Source organism: Lynx rufus, unplaced genomic scaffold, assembly GCF_022079265.1.
Source record: "Lynx rufus isolate CCGP_SWC_20201006 ecotype Redwood Valley unplaced genomic scaffold, mLynRuf1.p SCAF_5, whole genome shotgun sequence".
Taxonomy (NCBI): Eukaryota; Metazoa; Chordata; class Mammalia; order Carnivora; family Felidae; genus Lynx; species Lynx rufus.
Genome location: NW_025814867.1, coordinates 152,809,391 through 152,828,428, shown reverse-complemented (window position 1 = coordinate 152,828,428; position 19,038 = coordinate 152,809,391). Strand labels below are relative to the sequence as shown.

At 38.8% G+C, this 19,038-nt stretch overlaps 1 protein-coding gene across 1 annotated transcript in view; it reads left to right on the top strand.

Annotated features, from left to right (window-relative positions):
* The window catches only part of BRWD1 (bromodomain and WD repeat domain containing 1), a 122,017-nt gene that overhangs the window by 43,199 nt on the left and 59,780 nt on the right, over positions 1-19,038 (top strand). The window contains exons 11-18 of the mRNA XM_047100159.1: positions 250-350; positions 1,146-1,186; positions 2,029-2,127; positions 5,441-5,591; positions 5,847-5,981; positions 10,547-10,675; positions 11,120-11,345; positions 17,206-17,391. Of these exons, the coding sequence (XP_046956115.1) occupies positions 250-350; positions 1,146-1,186; positions 2,029-2,127; positions 5,441-5,591; positions 5,847-5,981; positions 10,547-10,675; positions 11,120-11,345; positions 17,206-17,391 (1,068 nt within the window). The remainder of the gene's footprint in view (positions 1-249; positions 351-1,145; positions 1,187-2,028; positions 2,128-5,440; positions 5,592-5,846; positions 5,982-10,546; positions 10,676-11,119; positions 11,346-17,205; positions 17,392-19,038) is intronic.

Below are 19,038 nucleotides of genomic sequence, written 5' to 3'. Positions count from 1 at the left end.
GGAAATTCCAAGGGTTTTAGGAGCTCTGTGCCAGAAATAGGGATGAAGACCCAGTATGTATTTTTTATTATAAATTGCAACATCGCTCTGCATTATATTAAAGTCTTTATGTAATGAGTTGTAAAATGGATCTATTGAGATAAACTTAGTTTTGGAATAAGAGATTTTGCTTAATTTGATACAGAGATTTGGTTTGTTTGGATATTTATTACAAACCCAAGTTTTTTAACCTTGACGTTTTTATTGCAGGTGGTATGTTTTTAGCCACAGGTAGTACTGATCATGTAATCAGAATGTATTTTTTGGGTTTTGAAGCACCTGAAAAAATCGCGGAACTTGAAAGCCACACGGTAAGTACTCATGTTATAAAATTCTGTAGATTGTTAATATTCCTTTTTAAAAAAAATTTTTTTTTAATGTTTATTTATTTTTGAGACAGAGAGAGAGCATGAACGGGGGAGGGTCAGAGAGAGAGGGAGACCCAGAATCTGAAACAGGCTCCAGGTTCTGAGCTGTCAGCGCATAGCCTGACGCGGGGCTCGAACCCACGAACTGAGAGATCGTGACGTGAGCTGAAGTCGGACGCTTAGCCGACTGAGCCACCCAGGCGCCCCAATCGTTAATATTCCTGTTGGTACATGGTCAAATATTGCTAACGAAATTGTTCTTGATTTTAATTTTAGATATAGGAGGGATTGCATGTATAAAGGTGAAGGATATTACTGACAAGTATGTGACAGTGCTAATATTTTGTGGTTATTTTAGCTTTAAGTGACAGTTTGGGTGGAGTTAGTTTCAAGGGGACTACTCCTCTTAATCACACTAATTAAATCAGAATGCTCTTTTATTAATGTATAGTAAGATAGATAGCTCTCAGGATTCTAGAATACTGGTCAGTGGCCAGGTTATCTTTTTTTCCTGTAGGAAGTTTTTTTTTTAATAGTCTCGTTAGATTCACGTTAGGTTTTTGCACCTAAATGTAAGATACGTGTTTGAATGATGAAGCTAAGCAGCAGAGATTCTCCTTCTTGTGCTAAACCAGATGTGTTTCTAGCTCTAAAATGGAGGGGGGTTTTTTGCTTTGTTTACAAATAAGGGGGTTGATCACTTTTCTGTTTGTTTTGTGCCCCCCTCCCCCCCTTTAGGATAAAGTTGATAGCATCCAATTTTGTAACAATGGTGATCGGTGAGTAAGGGTTTTTGTGTTTGTGAGTGGGTTTTTAGGCAAACATACTGTGCTGCATAGTAGTGCAGCTAATACATTGCCTTGCAAATTGCAGGTACTTAGTAGTAATTGTATGAATTGAATGAAATGTGTCTGTGGGGGGGCGGGGAGGGACACATTAAATGCAAGTGTTTAGAATTGTAGCTTCTACCAGCTCCTGTGACCCAAAGTAGCTTTCCTTAACTCACTACTGGCTAAATGTTTGATTTGCAGGAAAATTAGATGTAAAGGTAATAAAATTGCTGATGTTTGAGTAGTTAACAAAAAAAATCTCCTAATCAACCACTGTGATGTGTCATGTGACAGAATTGTCACTTAAATTATATACTCTCTTATGGTCCCAAGTGTCTTTCAGGTGCCTTTCCTAAACTGCAGTTTTTAATACTTTCTCTTGTTAAAAGATTGACGTATTTTTACATAGTGGCCAACGTGAATTAGCTTGAGTGTAAAGATGCTAAAATGGAGCTTTTGCTCTTACTGATTTTCCCACACACACACCTTTAATTCTTCCTAGTTATTTTTCCTTGTCCAGGTACTTCTTGCACATTGTCTTCTCAAAACTCCATCTATTTGACAAGCTATTGAATGAGTTTGAAACGTGCATTAACTCCATAGGGCCAGGCAAATTACAGCAAACCAATTTTTCCCATTCAGATAAGCTCTGAATCCCTGTCTTTCGAGATAACATCTCTGCATTTACTTGCAGTCAGAATAGCTACATTAAAAGTGTTCTGGCTTTGATTTTATCTGTAGTTCTTAGTGGCATGTTTGTGAGCATAAGATCTTTTTCTGAATATTTTAAGGTTCTTAAGTGGTAGCAGAGACGGAACAGCACGGATTTGGAGATTCGAGCAGTTGGAATGGAGAAGCATTTTATTGGATATGGCGACCAGAGTCTCAGGGTAAGTGGAAGCAGGTGCATTGTAATTACTTGGTCCTTCTCTCCCTGGTGGTTGACTGCTGTGTTCAGGGGATTGGAGCCACTTCCTGTTAGGAAGAGCAGTGATCTAAATGAATGGCTACTTCCTGCATATCTGATGGATACATAAGATATGTAAATCTCATTTTTCCCAAAGAATTGATCCTTACATTTATGTTTCTAGTACACTGCCTGCTGTAGGGTAGCCATGTCAAAGGTTTTATCAGTTTTTCTGAGAAATGTTTCACATTTAGTCCTTTGGAAATCCTCATGTCTGCTTTATTTTTAGTAATTGTAGGGGAAATTAACTCATTCTCTGCTGTGTCTCAAACAGTTCTAATTTGGTTTCAAAATAAATGAGATATTAACATTTTTGTGAAATGTTCTGTGGTAGTTAATGGAAGCAAGATGTACTGGAAATCTGATAATCCTTGTTCACAAACAAATCACACCATTACCATGATTGAAAAATGATCCGTCTGGATACTCAAAAGCACCTTAGTGTGGGAGTGTGAATACTGTTAGTCCTTGACTGGTTGAAATAGTGAAGGTTATTTCACTATTAAGAGGATAATTTGAAATCACACTCACCTATGAAAAATTATTTTATTAAGCAAAATACGAACATCGATGTAAAAACTTCAACATAGAAAGTTTTACTGAGACAGAAAACTGCTCAGTTTTCTTGTTGCCTTGGAGAGCACTTTGCCTGAAATCTCCCCCATGGTGGGAATTGTCTTTTCTCATTTAAAGTTTTACCTCTTTCCAGTCTTGAAAAACAGAGTTTTCTGTATGTAAGAATTAATGGGTATATTCGTTTTAGTGTTCTAATCTTGGGTGATCAACTTGGTGAAGGACAAAATGTCTGTTGGTTCAAAGCTATTAACAGGTGAATGCCTTTTAGTTTAAAGTGAAGCATGGATGGGGAGCCCGGGTGGCTCGGTTGAGCATCCCATTCTTGGTTTCTGCTCAGGTCCTGATCTCATGGTTCATGGGATCAAGCTTGGCATCAGGCTCTGTGCTGACAGCGCAGAGCCTGCTTGGGATGCTCTCTTTTTCCTCTCTCCCCCCCCCCCCCTTAAAATAAATAAATAAACTTAAAAAATAAAGTGAAGCATGGAGTCTTTGCCTTTACTCTGTTTTGCCTCTTATGTTACACTTTTCCCTGACCAATCTAGTTAGGATTATTCTCTTGTCTGTGTTCCATTGTGCTTATATAGAGAGATACTATGGGATACTTCTTTCATATTCTTATGGTGGTTTTCTTTAATTACAATGTATGTTTGTGGCACAAGAACAGACACTCAGATCATTGGAACAGAATAGAGAACCCAGAAATGGACCCACAAAGGTATGGCCAACTAAGCTTTGACAAAGTAGGAAAGAATATCCAATGGAATAAAGACAGCCTCCTCAGCAAGTAGTGCTGGGAAAACTGGATAGCGACATGCAGAACAGTGAACCTAGACCACTTTCTTACACCATACACAAAAAGAAACTCAAAATGGATGAAAGACCCAACTGTAAGACAGGAAGCCATCAGAATCCTTGAGGAGAAAGCAGGTAAAAACCTCTTTGACCTCGGCTGCAGCAACTTCTTACTTGTCTCCAGGGGCAAGGGAAACAAAAGCAAAAATGCACTACTGGTATCATCAAAGTAAAAAGCTTCTGCACAGCAAAGGAAACAATCAGCAAAACTAAAAGGCAACCGACAGAATGGGAGAAGATATTTGCAAGTGCCATATAAGATAAAGGGTTTAGTATCCAAAATTTATAAAGAACTTCTCCAACTCAACACCCAAAAGACAAATAATCCAGTGAAGAAATGGGCAGACGACACGAATAGACACTTCTCCAAAGAAGACATCCAGATGGCCATCCGACATATGAAAAAATGGTCAGCATCACTCATCATCAGGGAAATACAAATCAAAACCACAATGAGATACCACTTTATACCTGTCAGAATGGCTAACATGAACAACTCAGGCACAACAGATGTTGGCGAGGATGTGGAGAAAGGGGATATCTTGTACTGCTGGTGGAATGCAAGCTGGTGCAGCCACTCTGGAAAACAGTGTGGAGGTTCCTCAAAAAGCTAAAAAAAGAACTACCCTAAGACCCAGCAATTGCACTACTAGGCATTCATCCAAGCGATACAGGTGTGCTGTTTCGAAGGGACACATGCACCCCCACGTTTATAGCAGCACGATTGACAATAGCCGAAGTGTGGAAAGTGCCCAAATGTCCATCGATGGATGAATGGATAAAGAAGATGTGGTGTATATGTACAATGGAGTATTACTCGGCAATCAAAAAGGATGAAACCTTGCCATTTGCAACTACGTGGATGGAACTGGAGGGTATTCTGCTAAGTGAAATTAGAGAAAGATAAACATCATATGACTTCACTCATGAGGACTTTAAGAGACAAAACAGATGAGCACAAGGGAAGGGAAGCAAAAATAATATAAAAACAGAGGGGTACAAAACAGACTCTTAAATATGGAAAACAAACTGAGGGTTGCTGGAGGGGTTGTGGGAGGGGCGGTGGGCTAAATGGGTAAGGGGAATTAAGGAGTCTACCCTTGAAATCATTGTTGCACTACATGCTAACTAATTTGGATGTAAATGAAAAAAAAAAACTAAAAAAAATGTTTATAATTTCTTGGGATGTATTCTCTGATTTCAAACGCAGCTAGGCCTTACCCTATCTCTGTGTATTACGAGTATATTTTACAGAGAGACTTCGCATGTCATGTTCATAAAGACTGCAGATCATTGCAGGTGTTTGTGTCCAGGCCTTTCTTGCCAAGAGAGCCTGTAGGAACCGCCTGTAGGGCACTGTAAAGGGATGAGTACAGTTTTACGTACAGTTAAACAGATTGAATATCTGTATGTCAGGCACTTTTCTAGGTGCTGGGGATGTGAAGATGCTTTCCTTCTTTCTGTTTTCCTAAAATTTCTTGTCATCTTCTCTGGAGAGAGAAACAACTTTATTGCTGATAGGGCTTGATGTCAGGGGAAGGGAATAATAGAAAAGGGAGAGAGAGAAAAAGCTTTGCCTTTATGAGCAGTGGTGGTGTCCTAACATCTGCCTTCATTCAGACTCAACTGTTTCTAAATCATCCCCTCCTTGTCCCATTTTTGCCATAATCTGTTTATAGATAATCTGCTGTGGGTCAGATGTGTATCAGACATATGATGATGTATATACATGAACTAGATTACTTTTTGCTATTTTCGTATTGATTGTACCATTTAAATGAATTTACACATTGTGTGTTTTTTCATAGGGACTTATCTTTGGAAGAGGAAAGGTTTATGAAACCCAAAGTAACAATGATAGCTTGGAATCAGAATGATAGCATTGTTGTCACAGCCGTGAATGATCATGTCCTTAAAGTGTGGAATTCTTACACTGGACAGCTGCTTCATAACTTACTGGTAAATAGTTTTTATACAATATAACAAATCAAGATTTTTTTTGAACTGTAATCTGATTTTTGAAAGTATAAAATTAATACACAGTATGTTCCATTGATATTATTAAATGAGTAGAAATTTGTGTTTATACTAATATATAAATCACTGTCATTAACACATTTTTAAAAGCCCTTACGTACTACGGCAATACGGGTTTTTAATTTGAAAGTTCAAGCTTGCGAACTCTCCTTAACTATATGATTTTGTTGAATAAAGGGACATGCTGATGAAGTCTTTGTCTTGGAGACGCATCCCTTTGATTCCAGAATTATGTTATCTGCAGGACACGATGGCAGCATATTTATATGGGATATTACAAAAGGCACCAAGATGAAACATTATTTTAATATGGTAAGCGAGGTGTATCTTCACGTATGCTTGCATTGCTTTCATGTGGCTGGATTATGATGGTTGGCCAGAAACTGATCTGTGTGTTTTGGCAGTTTATATTTCTAGCAGTCAGGATACTTAAAGACTAATAAATATCCGACAGCCATATGTATTTACACTCTGTGTAACTGGGTCAGATGAAGGAAAGATTTTCAAAAGCTATTAATTTAGCTCTCTATATGTGTGAATGTGTTTGAATTTGTTTAAATTGGCAAAGTTACGTTCATTGTATATAACTTTTTCACTAAATTTATTGAATACTTTGTAGTAAAAATAATAGTAAAGTCATCTAGGAAATCACAAACATTGTTGGGTTTTTCCAGCCTTTTTTCTTTTTCCACATGGAATATTCTAAAACCAAATTAGGATCCTATTACATATTTTTTAGAATTTCTTATCTACAACCACAAGATAGTTACCAAAACCAGCAAATTTAACATTGATAAAGTAGCATTATATAATCCATATTCAAATTTTATCAGTTGTCCTAGTAATGTCTTTTTAGTTATATTTTGCCCCTTGAAACAGTGTTTAAATAGTTCAGGATCATGAATTATATTAAGTGGCTGTATGTTTCTAGGTTTCTTTTGTTTTTAAACTTTTTTTTTTTTAATGTTTATTTTTGAGAGACAGAGCATGAGTGGGGGAGGGACAGAGAGAGAGAGGGAGACACAGAATCCAAAGCAGGCTCCAGGCTCTGAGCTGTTAGCACAGAGCCCAGTGCGGGGCTAGAACTCATAAGCTGTGAAATCATGACCTGAGCCAAAGTTGGACGCTCAACTGACTGAGCCACCCAGGTGCCCCTATTTCTAGATTTCTTTATTCTTCAACAATACTTCCTTCTTTTTTTCTACTTCCCACGTTGTAACTTTTTTGATGAGTACAGGCAAGTAATGTTATAGAACATCTATTTTTTTGTCTGATGTTTCTTCATGATTTGATTCTGTTAATACTTCTTTTTGGTGGTGATAATTAAAAAAAGTTTTTTTTTTTAACATTTATTCATTTTTGAGAGAGAACGTGAGTGGGGGAGGGGCAGAGAGAGGAAGATACAGAATCCAAGGCAGGCTCCAGGCTCTGAGCTGTCAGCACAGAGCCCAACGCTGAGCTCGAACCCACAAACCGTGAGATCATGACCTGAGCCTAAGTCGGACACTCAACTGACTAAGCCGCTCAGGTGCCCCTTGGTGGTGATAATTTTAAATATTTGGTAAGGTGGTAGTTCCCAGGTTTCCCCTTTATAAAATAGTTGTTTTTCCTCTTTGTAACTATTAAACTTATTTTTTCAGGAAGTATTTTGGGACTCTGTCAATATCCTATTCCTCATTAAATTTTCACTTAACAAACATTAGTATCCAGTGCTATTTTTTTTTTTAATATAACCAACATAACATTTATTGGATTAGGAGAAACCATGGCAAGTTACTGCGTGATTTGGAACATGAAAATAAGTATTGTGAATCCCTGAACAGAAATAATTAATTGACCAAATATCCGTTGCTCTTACCAGACTCTGAGTAACGTTAGCATGAACAAATGCATAAACGAGTCAGTAAACAGATGATGAACGGGCTGTGCTTTCCTCATTGTGAATAGTGAAAACTGGTTCAGTTGTTGAGGGTGAGTGAGGGCCCTTAGATCAGTAAGGCTGTCCGGGGTCCTGCAGGAATAGCCACACCATGAGTGATGGTGTTTTGGTTTTTACATTTATTTGTTTTCGAGAGACAGAGACAGAGTGCGAGCAAGGGAGGGGTAGAGAGAGAGGAAGACACAGAATCTGAAGTAGGCTCCAGGCTCTGAGCTGTCAGCACAGAGCCCGATGCGGGGCTCGAACTCATGGACCGAGAGATCATGACCTGAGCCGAAGTCAGACGCTCAACCAACTGAGCCACCCTGGCGCCCCCGAGTGATGGTTTTTAATGGCATTATTCTTTCCATATTTATTAGTTGGCATTCTTGCATAGTTTTGTAGTCTTTTTTCATTTTACATAGAATGTTTTCCAAAATCTTAAATGTATTTAAAGAATTTGCAGTTGTATTTTTGACTCTAACTTCAGCCTTTCTCAGAAAGTTCCATATGTAGTGAACTTAACTATTGTTGAGTGTTTAAGTGGTTTTTGAATATCCCGGTCCATGGCTGCTTATGTAGATCCGTGATTATTTCCTTAGGGTAAATTCTGAGGGAGTTATTGTGTAAAAGAGTTTCTGTGTCGTTAAGACTATTGACTGATACACATGTGAGATGTTTTATAAAATTACTGTACAATTCATATTGAGTTTCGGTTCAAATTGTAATTCATTTTGGAGGCAGTCTAGTAGCAGGGTAGATAGATGAGTGGTTCTTAGACCTTTGATTGAAGGCCATCTGAGTCCATGTGTTTTGTGTTTTTTAACCTTAAAATTTTATTTCAGTATGTTTATTTTGGATAATTCTTGACAAACAGTTACATGCATTATTATATTTACTACCATAAAATGCACTTAAAAAACTCAAACAGTATGGTCAAACTGAACATGTGTTACTAGGCATCTCTGAAAATTACATCTCTGTGGGTTTGAATTATTGGAAAAATAAGTCTTCCCAGCAGTTTTTCTGTGGTCTTAAAATTTATAGGTGGCTCTATTTTCTTAATTATTCTTTAAAACTCATTAAGAACATTACTCTCTGAGGGGCACCTGGGTGGCTCAGTCGGTTGAGCATCTGACTTCGGCTCAGGCCATGATCTCAGTTTGTGAGTTCGAGCCCCACGTCAGGCTCTGTGCTGACAGCTCAGAGCCTGGAGCCTGCTTCAGATTCTGTGTCTCCCTCTCTCTCTGTTCTTCCCCTGCTCACATGCTGTCTTTCTCTCAAAAATAAATAAAGATTAAAAAAAAAACCCAAAAAACATTACTTCCTGCATTTAACTCATCAGAACAGAAAACTACATTAATTCAGGTTTTAAGCAGAATATAAGCTAAAAAATTTGTGAGCCAAAGAAGTCTCAAGTGCGCAACAATGATCTTACTTTTGGTGAGACACCCAGACTTTGCTGTGTATACAGAGTTCTTCTTACCTTCACTGCTCAGCTGAGAGCTCCCAATTCTCTGTTAGATTACTTAGGATTGTAAATTACTGACATTACAAGATTTCATGAAATAGATAATAATCTTTAATGTGACATTGAATTGCTGTGCAATTGAATTGCATTGAATTGCAAAATGCAGGTTGCATTTTGTCAGGAATCACTGGAGGGTTCTTCAAACTACAGGTAGAAACCCAAGTCTGGCTTACTCTGCTTAGATAGGTTGGCCTGCTCAGGAAAACTTCCTTTTCAGCAGGTACCTTAGCAAAACTTTTGGTGCACTTAGGTCTTCGCGTATGACAGGAGAGTAGCTGCCAACATCTTTGACCTATAAGCCAGGGGTCCCTACCTCTACTTAGACTTGGAGGTTCCAGGCCACGATGCGAAGTGGTGCCAGGGTGTGGGTTGGGCTGTAGAGGTGTCTCCTCGAAGGACTGTGTGGGTGAATCTCTATTCCTGTGTTTTCACAAAAAAATAATAGAAAAGTATTTCTGTACCATTTGTTCCTTTTTAGGTTATGAGACAACACAAATTTGTATATGTATTATGTGGATACATAATAGGCAGTGCCCTAAATAGCCCAGGAACTTAATTTTTAAGTTTGTTAGTCGGTGTCCATTTGTGCGTGGTATAGCAGTTGTAAAGTGCTTCTGATTTTCAAGCAGGTATTTGGGCATGGTGTAAGTTTGTTTTGGCAGTTAGTGGGTGGATGGTTCATCTTCCAACACTGATCAAACCTGGCATAAAGTTTACTTATTAGAAAGTTACAGGCTCAGACAACAACCATGCATGCAATAGCGATATGCTGTCAGTGAAACAACTCCTCTAACTATAAATTGGTAGTGCTAACCTAATATAATTACAGTTGAAGAGCAAGAATAAAAATTTAAAAGCAGTCTGTTTAAGGCAATATTCATGATGTAATTGGAGCATCCTTCCTGAAATTTGTGGTAGTTTGAAATGAAGTAGGTTTAGGCATTTATATGTGCACCTTTGTGACTTGGTAGGATTACACTTTTGCATACAGTGGTCAGACATCTTAGGGGAAAGTTTAAACTCCAGAGAAGTACTGATTTTAGTTCATGAATACCATACTTCATTGATCTTTAATCATTTATCTTGTGGGTTATTAGTAGCCTTTTGGTATGTATTGAAACAGAAGTTTATGAAATTGCTTGTCATTTTCACTTCTAAGAAATTAAAGCCTTTACTTCGAATTGGCTTATGATCTTTCATTCTGTCATTTTGAGAACTCCTTGGAATACCTTTTGAGATATTTTTCTAGGCTAGTGGAATCAGAAGTGAATTTTATTTTCTGAAAATACATGTGCTTAATGCAAAATTTGTTTTTAAAGATTTTCTTTGAGAAGTGATGTGTTTGTAGCAGGAAATTGGCAGCAAACAGTTGATAAAGCAAAAGCGCTTGTACAGAATTGGTTATAACCTTTTCTCTCTGCTTCCTAGATTGAAGGACAAGGACACGGAGCTGTTTTTGACTGTAAATTTTCACAGGATGGACAGCATTTTGCCTGTACAGATTCTCACGGACACCTTCTGATATTTGGGTTTGGATGCAGCAAGCCATATGAAAAGGTCTTTTGTTTTTTATTTTTTGGTAGCATTTTTAACCACTTAAAAAATGTTTTCACTGCAGTGTAGTTAACATACAGTGTCGGCTACATTAGCTTCAGGTACACAGAGTAGTGACTCAGCAGTTCTGTCTGTTACGTGCTCATCAAGAGAAGTGGACTCTTAATCCCATTCACTTACTTCCCTCATCCCCCGCCCACCTCCCCTCTGGTAATTATCTATTTGTTCTCTATATCAAGAGTCCGTTTTTTGGTGTGTCTTGAAAGGGTCATTCTTAATACTTTCTTATAGTAGTAAAATAAGTAGTAACGGTATTTTGAAAATGGGTTAGGTGTATTGATTTGGTTTCCAATTATAAATTGGTTTTTCAGATTATAAATGTTTAATATTTGTATTCTTTAACATATATAAACCCCAAAATGTCAATCTGTAAACTTCTTTTTTCAGATTCCTGATCAGATGTTCTTCCATACCGACTATCGACCACTGATTAGAGATTCTAATAATTATGTCTTAGATGAGCAAACTCAGCAGGCTCCTCACCTTATGCCTCCACCGTTCTTGGTAGATGTAGATGGAAATCCTCATCCAACTAAGTATCAGAGATTAGTGCCAGGCCGAGAAAATTCCGCAGATGAACATTTGGTTCCACAGCTAGGCTATGTGGCAACAAGTAAGTGCAAAGTCTTTTTTTTTTTTTTTTAATGTAAAAAATAGTATACAGAACTCATGTACTTTCAGATTCACAAGTTACTATTTTGCAATATTTTATCATTCTGTCTCTAGATACATATAATTGTTTTTAACCATTTGAGACTTAAGTTGTGGACTGCATGTTCATTTATCTCTAAATTGTCAATATGTGTTTTCTGAGAACACAGGTATTCTCGTATGTAACCATAGAGAGTTACCAAAAGCAGGATATTTAACACTGATACAGTATTAAATACATATACACGAATCTATTGTCTGTAATCAAATTCTGTCTGTTAATCTAATATCTCTTAAAGCTTTTACTGTTCTCCCCTGATGTGGATTTCAGTATGGGACTGCACATTAAATTTATCATTGATAATGTTCAGGTTGTACAGTTTTTGGCAGAATACAGAATAGAATAAATGATGTTGTAGCCTTCCTGGAGCATCACGTCAGGATGCTTGCTTCTGATTGTGTTTTGTCCAAATGTTGGGGTAATGTTGTCTTTGAAAACTTGGTTAAGGTGGTGCCTGCCGAGTGCACTTTCTCCACTATAAAGAAGAAATGTGTGGGGAGATAGGAGACAAATAATCAGGTCTGTACTAAACTTTACCCATAAGTTTTAGGATCCACTGATGGTTTCTGCCTGAATCAGTTGTTGTCATGAAGGTTGCAGAATGGTTGTTTCCTAACTTTGTCGTCATTGCATCTACATTTTATTAGCCTTCCTTTTATATATTTACGTAGTTCATTAAGTTTTAATATGGACTTAGGGGTTGTTATATAGTGGATTATAATCCATAACGGCCATTATTTTGTTGTTCATAGTAATTTTAGATTTGAGTGTCAGAGTCTCAGGCTGAGTGTTGTTCCCTTTCTGAGTCCCTTGAACACTTCCTTACTTTCTGGCACAAGACATTTGAGTCCCATCTTGTACTTTGCCTGTCCTTGTCAAGGGCAGAGTTTTTATTTTGTTTTGTTTTGTTTTGTTTTTTTTGTATCTGTTCCCAGCAGTGTCTCCATACAGATGTTATTAAGCAAAGAAAAAAATGCTTATGTTTTGTTTGGATGAGGATTGATTTACTAAAAGTTAATCACCAGTTATAGTTAAGGCTAAGACTTAATGTAGATCGCTATATGTTTATTGTTTCAAATGTTTATTTTTTGTTAGTTTTAATTGAAGTATAGTTTACATACAATAAAATTCACCAATTTCAAGTGTACAAGTCAAGTGAGTTTTGGCAGATGTTAAGCAGTCACATAACCACCACTACAATCAGGGTCCCCAAAAGTTCTGTTGGACTTATTTGGAGTCTTCTTGTCCTTTGTAATGACTGTTCTATTTTGTCACTTTAATTTTGTCTTTTTAAGGAATTTTATATAAATGGAATTGTGCGATATGAAATCTTTTGTATCTGGCTTCTTTAATTTAGCATGGTGCCTTTTTAAAAATTAAAAAAAAAATTTTTTTTAATATTTATTTTGAGGGAGAGAGAGACAGAGCACGAGGGGGGAGGGGCAGAGAGAGAGGGAGACACAGAATCCGAAGCAGGCTCCAGGCTCTGAGCTGTCAGCCCAGAGCCTGATGCGGAGCTTGAACTCAGGAACTGTGAGATCATGACCTGAGCTGAAGTTGGACGCTTGCCCGACTGAGCCACACAGGCACCCCCGCCCCGCCATTTTTTTTTTTTAATGTTTATTTTTGAGAGAGAGAGAGAGAGCATGAGTGAGGTAGAGGCAGAGAGAGAGAAGCAGACACAGAATCCAAAGCAGGCTCCAGGCTCTAAGCTGTCAGCACAGAGCCCAGTGCAGAGCTCGAACTCATGAAATCATGACCTGAGCTGAAGTCGGACACGAAACCGACTCAGCCACCCAGGCACCCCAGCATGGTGCCTTTTTAAAAATTTTTAAAATTTGAGGCGCCTGGGTGCCTCGGTCTAGTGTCCGGCTCAGGTCACGATCTCACGGTTTGTGAGTTCAAGCCCCTCGTCAGGCTCTGTGCTGACAGCTCAGAGCCTGGCACCTGCTTTGGATTCTCTGTTTCTTTCTCTCTCTGCCCCTCCCCCACTTGTGCACGATCTCTCTCTCAAAAATAAACAAATGTAAAAAAAATTTTTAATTTAAAAATTTTATCTTTATTATTATTATTTTTTTTTAATTTTTTTTTTTAACGTTTATTTATTTTTGAGACAGAGAGAGACAGAGCATGAACGGGGGAGGGTCAGAGAGAGGGACACACAGAATCTGAAACAGGTTCCAGGCTCCAGCTGTTAGCACAGAGCCCGACGCGGGGCTCGAACTCACGGACCACGAGATCATGACCTGAGCTGAAGTCGGCCGCTTAACCGACTGAGCCACCCAGGCGCCCCTTATCTTTATTATTATTATTATCATTATTATTATTAATATTTTTGGGGTGGGGAGAGAGAATGTGTGCATGTGAGTGGGGAAGGGGCAGAGAGAGAGGGGGAAGAGAGTATCTTAAGCAGGCTCCAAGCTTAGCATGGAGCCTGACACAGGGCTCAATGCCACAACTCTGGTATCATGACCTGAGTGGAAATCAAGATTCTGATGCTCAACTGCTCAACCGACTGAGCCACCTAGGCGGCCCAGCATGGTGCTTTTGAGATTCATTTTTGTTGTTGCACATATCAGTTGTTTGTTCCTGTTTGTTGATAGTACACCACTGTATGCATATACCCTCACTTATCCCTTTACTAACATTTGACAGACGTGACTTTTTTCCATTCGGGGTTATTAATAAGGAGTGCTAAAATATCTATCATGTGGGTTCGTCTTATTTCTCTTTTTGGTTCTATGTTATATATATTTTAAAGTTCTTTTATTAGGTGCAGACACATTTCAGATTGTCCTCTTGGTGAATTAATTCCTTTATCATTATGAATTGTTCCTTTTTCCTTGGTAGTATTTCTTCTTTTGAAGACTATTTTTTTGTTTCTGGTTTTGTTTTGTTTTTAATGTTTATTTATTTATTTTGAGAGAGAGCGAGAGCGCGCGCTCATGAGCCAGGGAGGGACAGAGAGAGAGGGAGAGAGAGAATCGCAAGCAGGATCCACACTGTCAGTACAGAGCCTGATAGGGGCTCAAACCCATGAACCATGGGATCATGACCTACGTTGAAATCAAGAGTCAGATGCTCAACTGACTGAGCCACCCAGGCGCCCCTATTTCTTTATTTTGTATCAATATACTAATCCAACCAATTTTGATTAGTGTTGTCATGGTGTGTCTTTTCAGTTTTTATAGCCAGTTTGTTTCTTTATGTTAAAACCGATTTCTTGTAGGCACCAATCCAATCTGACAACCTATCTGTTAATTGAAAAATGTAGACCATTTACGTTTAATATAACTATTAGCATGGTCAGGGTTAATTCTCTACCATTTTGCTGTTTTTTTCTCTTTATCCTTTCTGTTCTTTATGCCATTCTTCTTTTTTTCCCCGCCTTGTTTGAAATTGATTACTTTTTAGTATTTCATATTATCTTCACTAATTAATGGCTTACTGGCAATACTTGTTTGTTTTAGTTATTTTTAATGGTTGCTGTAGGACAAGAATTGCCGCTGTGTGATTTGCAGACCTGTAGTTTTATCCATGACCTTTTTTGTGGGGTCTTCAAGTTCACAACTATTTTCATAATAATATGGAAATATCAGTTACCTTTTTTTATAGTGTTGACATTTGCACTGATGATACAGAGGCAATGGTGTGTAAAACTTCTGGCACCAAAGCACTAGCAGTCATTGTATTCTTCATTGTGTTGAACACACGTTTAAATATTCTGAGTTTTAAAATTGGAAGTATGCATTAAACAATTCTGCTGTGTATTCTGAAGTTTCTTTATTCAGGCTGTTGGGAACATGGACTATTTCCAGCTCAGTGAGAGCTCTGGGAATTTTTGGGGATACTGCTTTTTCATGTTTTTTCCCCTAGTATGGTAGAGTTTTACCCAGTGTGTGCACATATCATTATTTAGTCAAATAATCGATTGAACCTCACTGTACATCTCTGAGCTTTCTGTAGAATTCATTCTTCTCTGATGTTCAGCCCTGCGTATTGTTGTCTTTCCCTCTGCTCCCAAGCTCTGATCTCTGTCTCCTTCACTCAGTGAGACCTCTGGATGCTGTTTGGGTTTCCTCTTCTGGAAGCTGCTTCGAGGCTGTTCCCCGGAGTAATCAAAAGGCTAGACTCCATTGTTTATCTTCTCTTGGGGATTGCAGTCCTGTGTATCTGTTGTCCAGTTTCTGAAAACCCTTGTTTTTCCAGTTTTGTTGTACTTTCCAGTGGGAGGGCAGTTCCTGTAGCACATAAGCCTTCATGTTAATATTTCGGTGTTTGAATAGCATTATGCCAGCTAGAAACAGTTATTCTGATATTTGCCAAGTTATATATAAATATTCTGTGCTGTGAAAGAAAAGTTACATAGACTATGGGATTTTGCAGGGAGGAGGAGAGGACTAGAAGTCTCCTTTTCTACTGTTTTCCCTTTGGTTCGTGTTGTGTTCTTAGGAATCTTTGTTCCCAATTCAAATTAAAATCTTTTTATCTTTTTAGATTAGGGCTCCTCTTTTTCCTTTCTAGCTCATGTTTTGAAACTATTAAAAAATGTTAGTGGTTTTAAGACAGTCTTAGTTACGATATTTAACTCTTGTAAGTTCTTTATTGATTGCCGTGGTAAATGGAGATGTTATCCATGAGATATAAGGGAATCTAACTCAGGTAGTAGGATACAAATAAATTGCCAGATCCCACAACCATCTTACACTTTTTGTCCATTAATACTAACTGAACCTGTTAGGTGAAAAATAAACAAGCAAAGGGGCGTCCGGGTGGCTCGTCAGTTGAGCCTCCAACTTCGGCTCAGGTCACGATCTCACGTTTCACGGGTTTGAGCCCCTTGTTGGGCTCTGTGCTGACAGCTCAGAGACTGGAGCCTGCTTCGGATTCTGTGTCTCCCTCTGTCTCTGCCCCTCCCCTGCTTGTGCTCTGTCTCTCAAAAATAAATAAAAACATAAAAAAAGAGAAAAAATAGAGAAGCAAAGACACTTAAAAAAATCTGACTTTGTAGTTGAAGAATTACGTGTACTGGCTATGCTAAAAGCATAAAAGAGCACCTAAAAGAGCAACTTCAGCTTAGCGGGAGAGGCAGGTGTAGTATAGCTGCAGTTTGTTGAATAGTATTACTCTTTTTGTTTTATTTAAAAAAAAATTTTTTTTTAACGTTTATTTTTGAGACAGAGAGAGACAGAGCATGAACTGGGGAGGGTCAGAGAGAGGGAGACACAGAATCCGAAACAGGCTCCAGGCCCTGAGCTGTCAGCACAGAGCCCGACGCGGGGCTCGAACTCACGGACCGCGAGATCATGACCTGAGCCGAAGTCGGCCGCTTAACAGACTGAGCCACCCAGGCGCCCCTCTTTTTGTTTTATTAAGAGAGTAGAGGAGAAATCACACATTGTTGCTCTGGTCTTGTCGGAGACCTTGCAAATGAGAGTTTAATGAAACCTATCTTCTATAAGGTGAGGGTAGGGTAGCATTAGTGTGAAACAGCAAAATAAAGCTTCTACAGAAGCGTGTTTCTGTTTGCTCACTTCAGGGGTTTCAGAGGCTCTATGGAGGTTTTTGTGCTGTTGGGTATAAAGAAGGGTTTTGTCTGAGTCTTTCGTCTGTCTCAGTTATAAATATATAGGATATCTTTAATTGCTTATTTTTGAAAAGAAATCTGAGAATTGCTAATGATAACTTTAATTGCACTCTACTGAGTTTGTTTTCCTGTTCGTGTATATTATGATTTTGTATTCATTCATTGAATTTACAGGTGATGGAGAGGTGATTGAACAAATTATAAGCCTCCAAACCAATGATAATGGTGAACGCAGCCCCGAGTCCAGTGTTCTTGATGGGATGATAAGACAGTTACAGCAGCAGCAGGATCAGAGACTGGGAGCAGATCACGATACCGTTCCAAGTGGACTTCCCAGTGGGGAAGAAACACCCCGAAGAGGTAGGATAGATGAGAGCTATTGCGTCTTAACATGACTGAAATCTAAGAAGAAATGAAGTCACTGTCCGGTACATGCAGTGAAAAATTTTCAGCAGTGTACTTTTACAGCTTAGGTAGCAGTAGCCTGGAGGGAACTTCACTAGGCTTTTGTAAAGTTGATGTGCCAGCAAATGGACATTGAATTTTCAAGTACTTGGAAGTTTATTGAAACTTTTTTTTTGCTCCTAAATAAGAGTATTTACAAAATTATATTAAATGAGTAAGGAACAAAGTATTTTTTTTTAAAGGGAAAACTACAGTTGTAGGTTTCCCTTTAAATACTTTTAATTAATGGGGTGCCTGGGTGGCTCAGTCGGTAAAGCGTCCGACTTCGACCCAGGTCATGATCCTATGCTTCGTGGGTTGGAGCCCCACATCAGGCTCTGTGCTGACAGCTCGGAGCCCGGAGCCTGCTTCGGATTCTGGGTCTCCCCTCTCTCTGCCCCTCCCCTGCTTACACTCTGTCTCTCTGTCTCCCAAAAATAAATATTTAGAAAATAAATAATACTTTTAATTAAAAAAAAAATTAGTTGGGTAGAGCACTAAATGTTTCTTCTGGAATCGGAAGGCTTGAAATGAATTTGTAGGGCGAAGTTCTTGAGACTGGCATATAATAGTAATACAGTTCCTCAGTGGGGGAACTCCTCTCGAGGAGCAGGCAGTTGTTCAGCAAATGGAAACTCCTTCTGGGGAAGATAAATGCCTGTGGAACGTTAGAGAGGCCTTGAGTACCACAAAAATCATCCCTGCCATGTCACACCTGCATGGGTTACTTGGCCACGAATTTCAGTATCATTTTTGCCAAATGTTTCTTCCTGTCTACGTAAAAGAAAAATTCTCCAACAGGCAGGTTAAATATTTTAGGCAGGAATACCGCACAGTTGATGCATATGCGTTCTTCTCAGCTTTGCTTTTTCCCCTCGATGATCTATTCTAGAAATCACTCCAGATCCACTCATAGCGCTTCCTCATCCATTTTCGTAGCATCATGGTACTCCACGGTGCGGAATAACAGTCTTTGTAATGAATCTGTTTATGACCACTTGAGTTAGTTCTCATGTGATGATATGAGACCCTGTGCACATGTTTTCTTCACAGTGTTGGAGAATAATAGTATTACTCGAGCATTCAGATTTAGAATTTATTGTTGGTTCTGAATTCAAAACATGTTTCTTAAATGGCAGTTTGTTTTAATGTAAATGTTTGAATTTACACGATCACTCTGCCTTTTAGGCAGAGTATGGTGTGTCGTGCAATGCAAATTGGTTCACATTTGATTGGTAAACAGAATGCTGTAGCTAGAAGAAGGCAGGGGTGTGTTTAGCCACGTGGATTTTGCCCTGGGCAAGGAGAGCTGGCAGAGGTGAAGAAGAATGTTATAGCCTCCTGCAGGCAGGGATACAGCCCCCAGTTTCTCTGTTGCATTAATAGCAGAAGTCCCTTCCTCCAGTGTTTTAAGAAAACAAGCACTTTACCTGGGACACCTGCCACCACGCTGGTCTCCGTCCTCCATCCAGCTGACTTCCAGCTTGTGAGAGGTTGCCCTGTCTCCTGTGGCCCACCTAATCAGCTCTGCACAGGCTTAGGGCTCACTAAGTCTTGTTATCT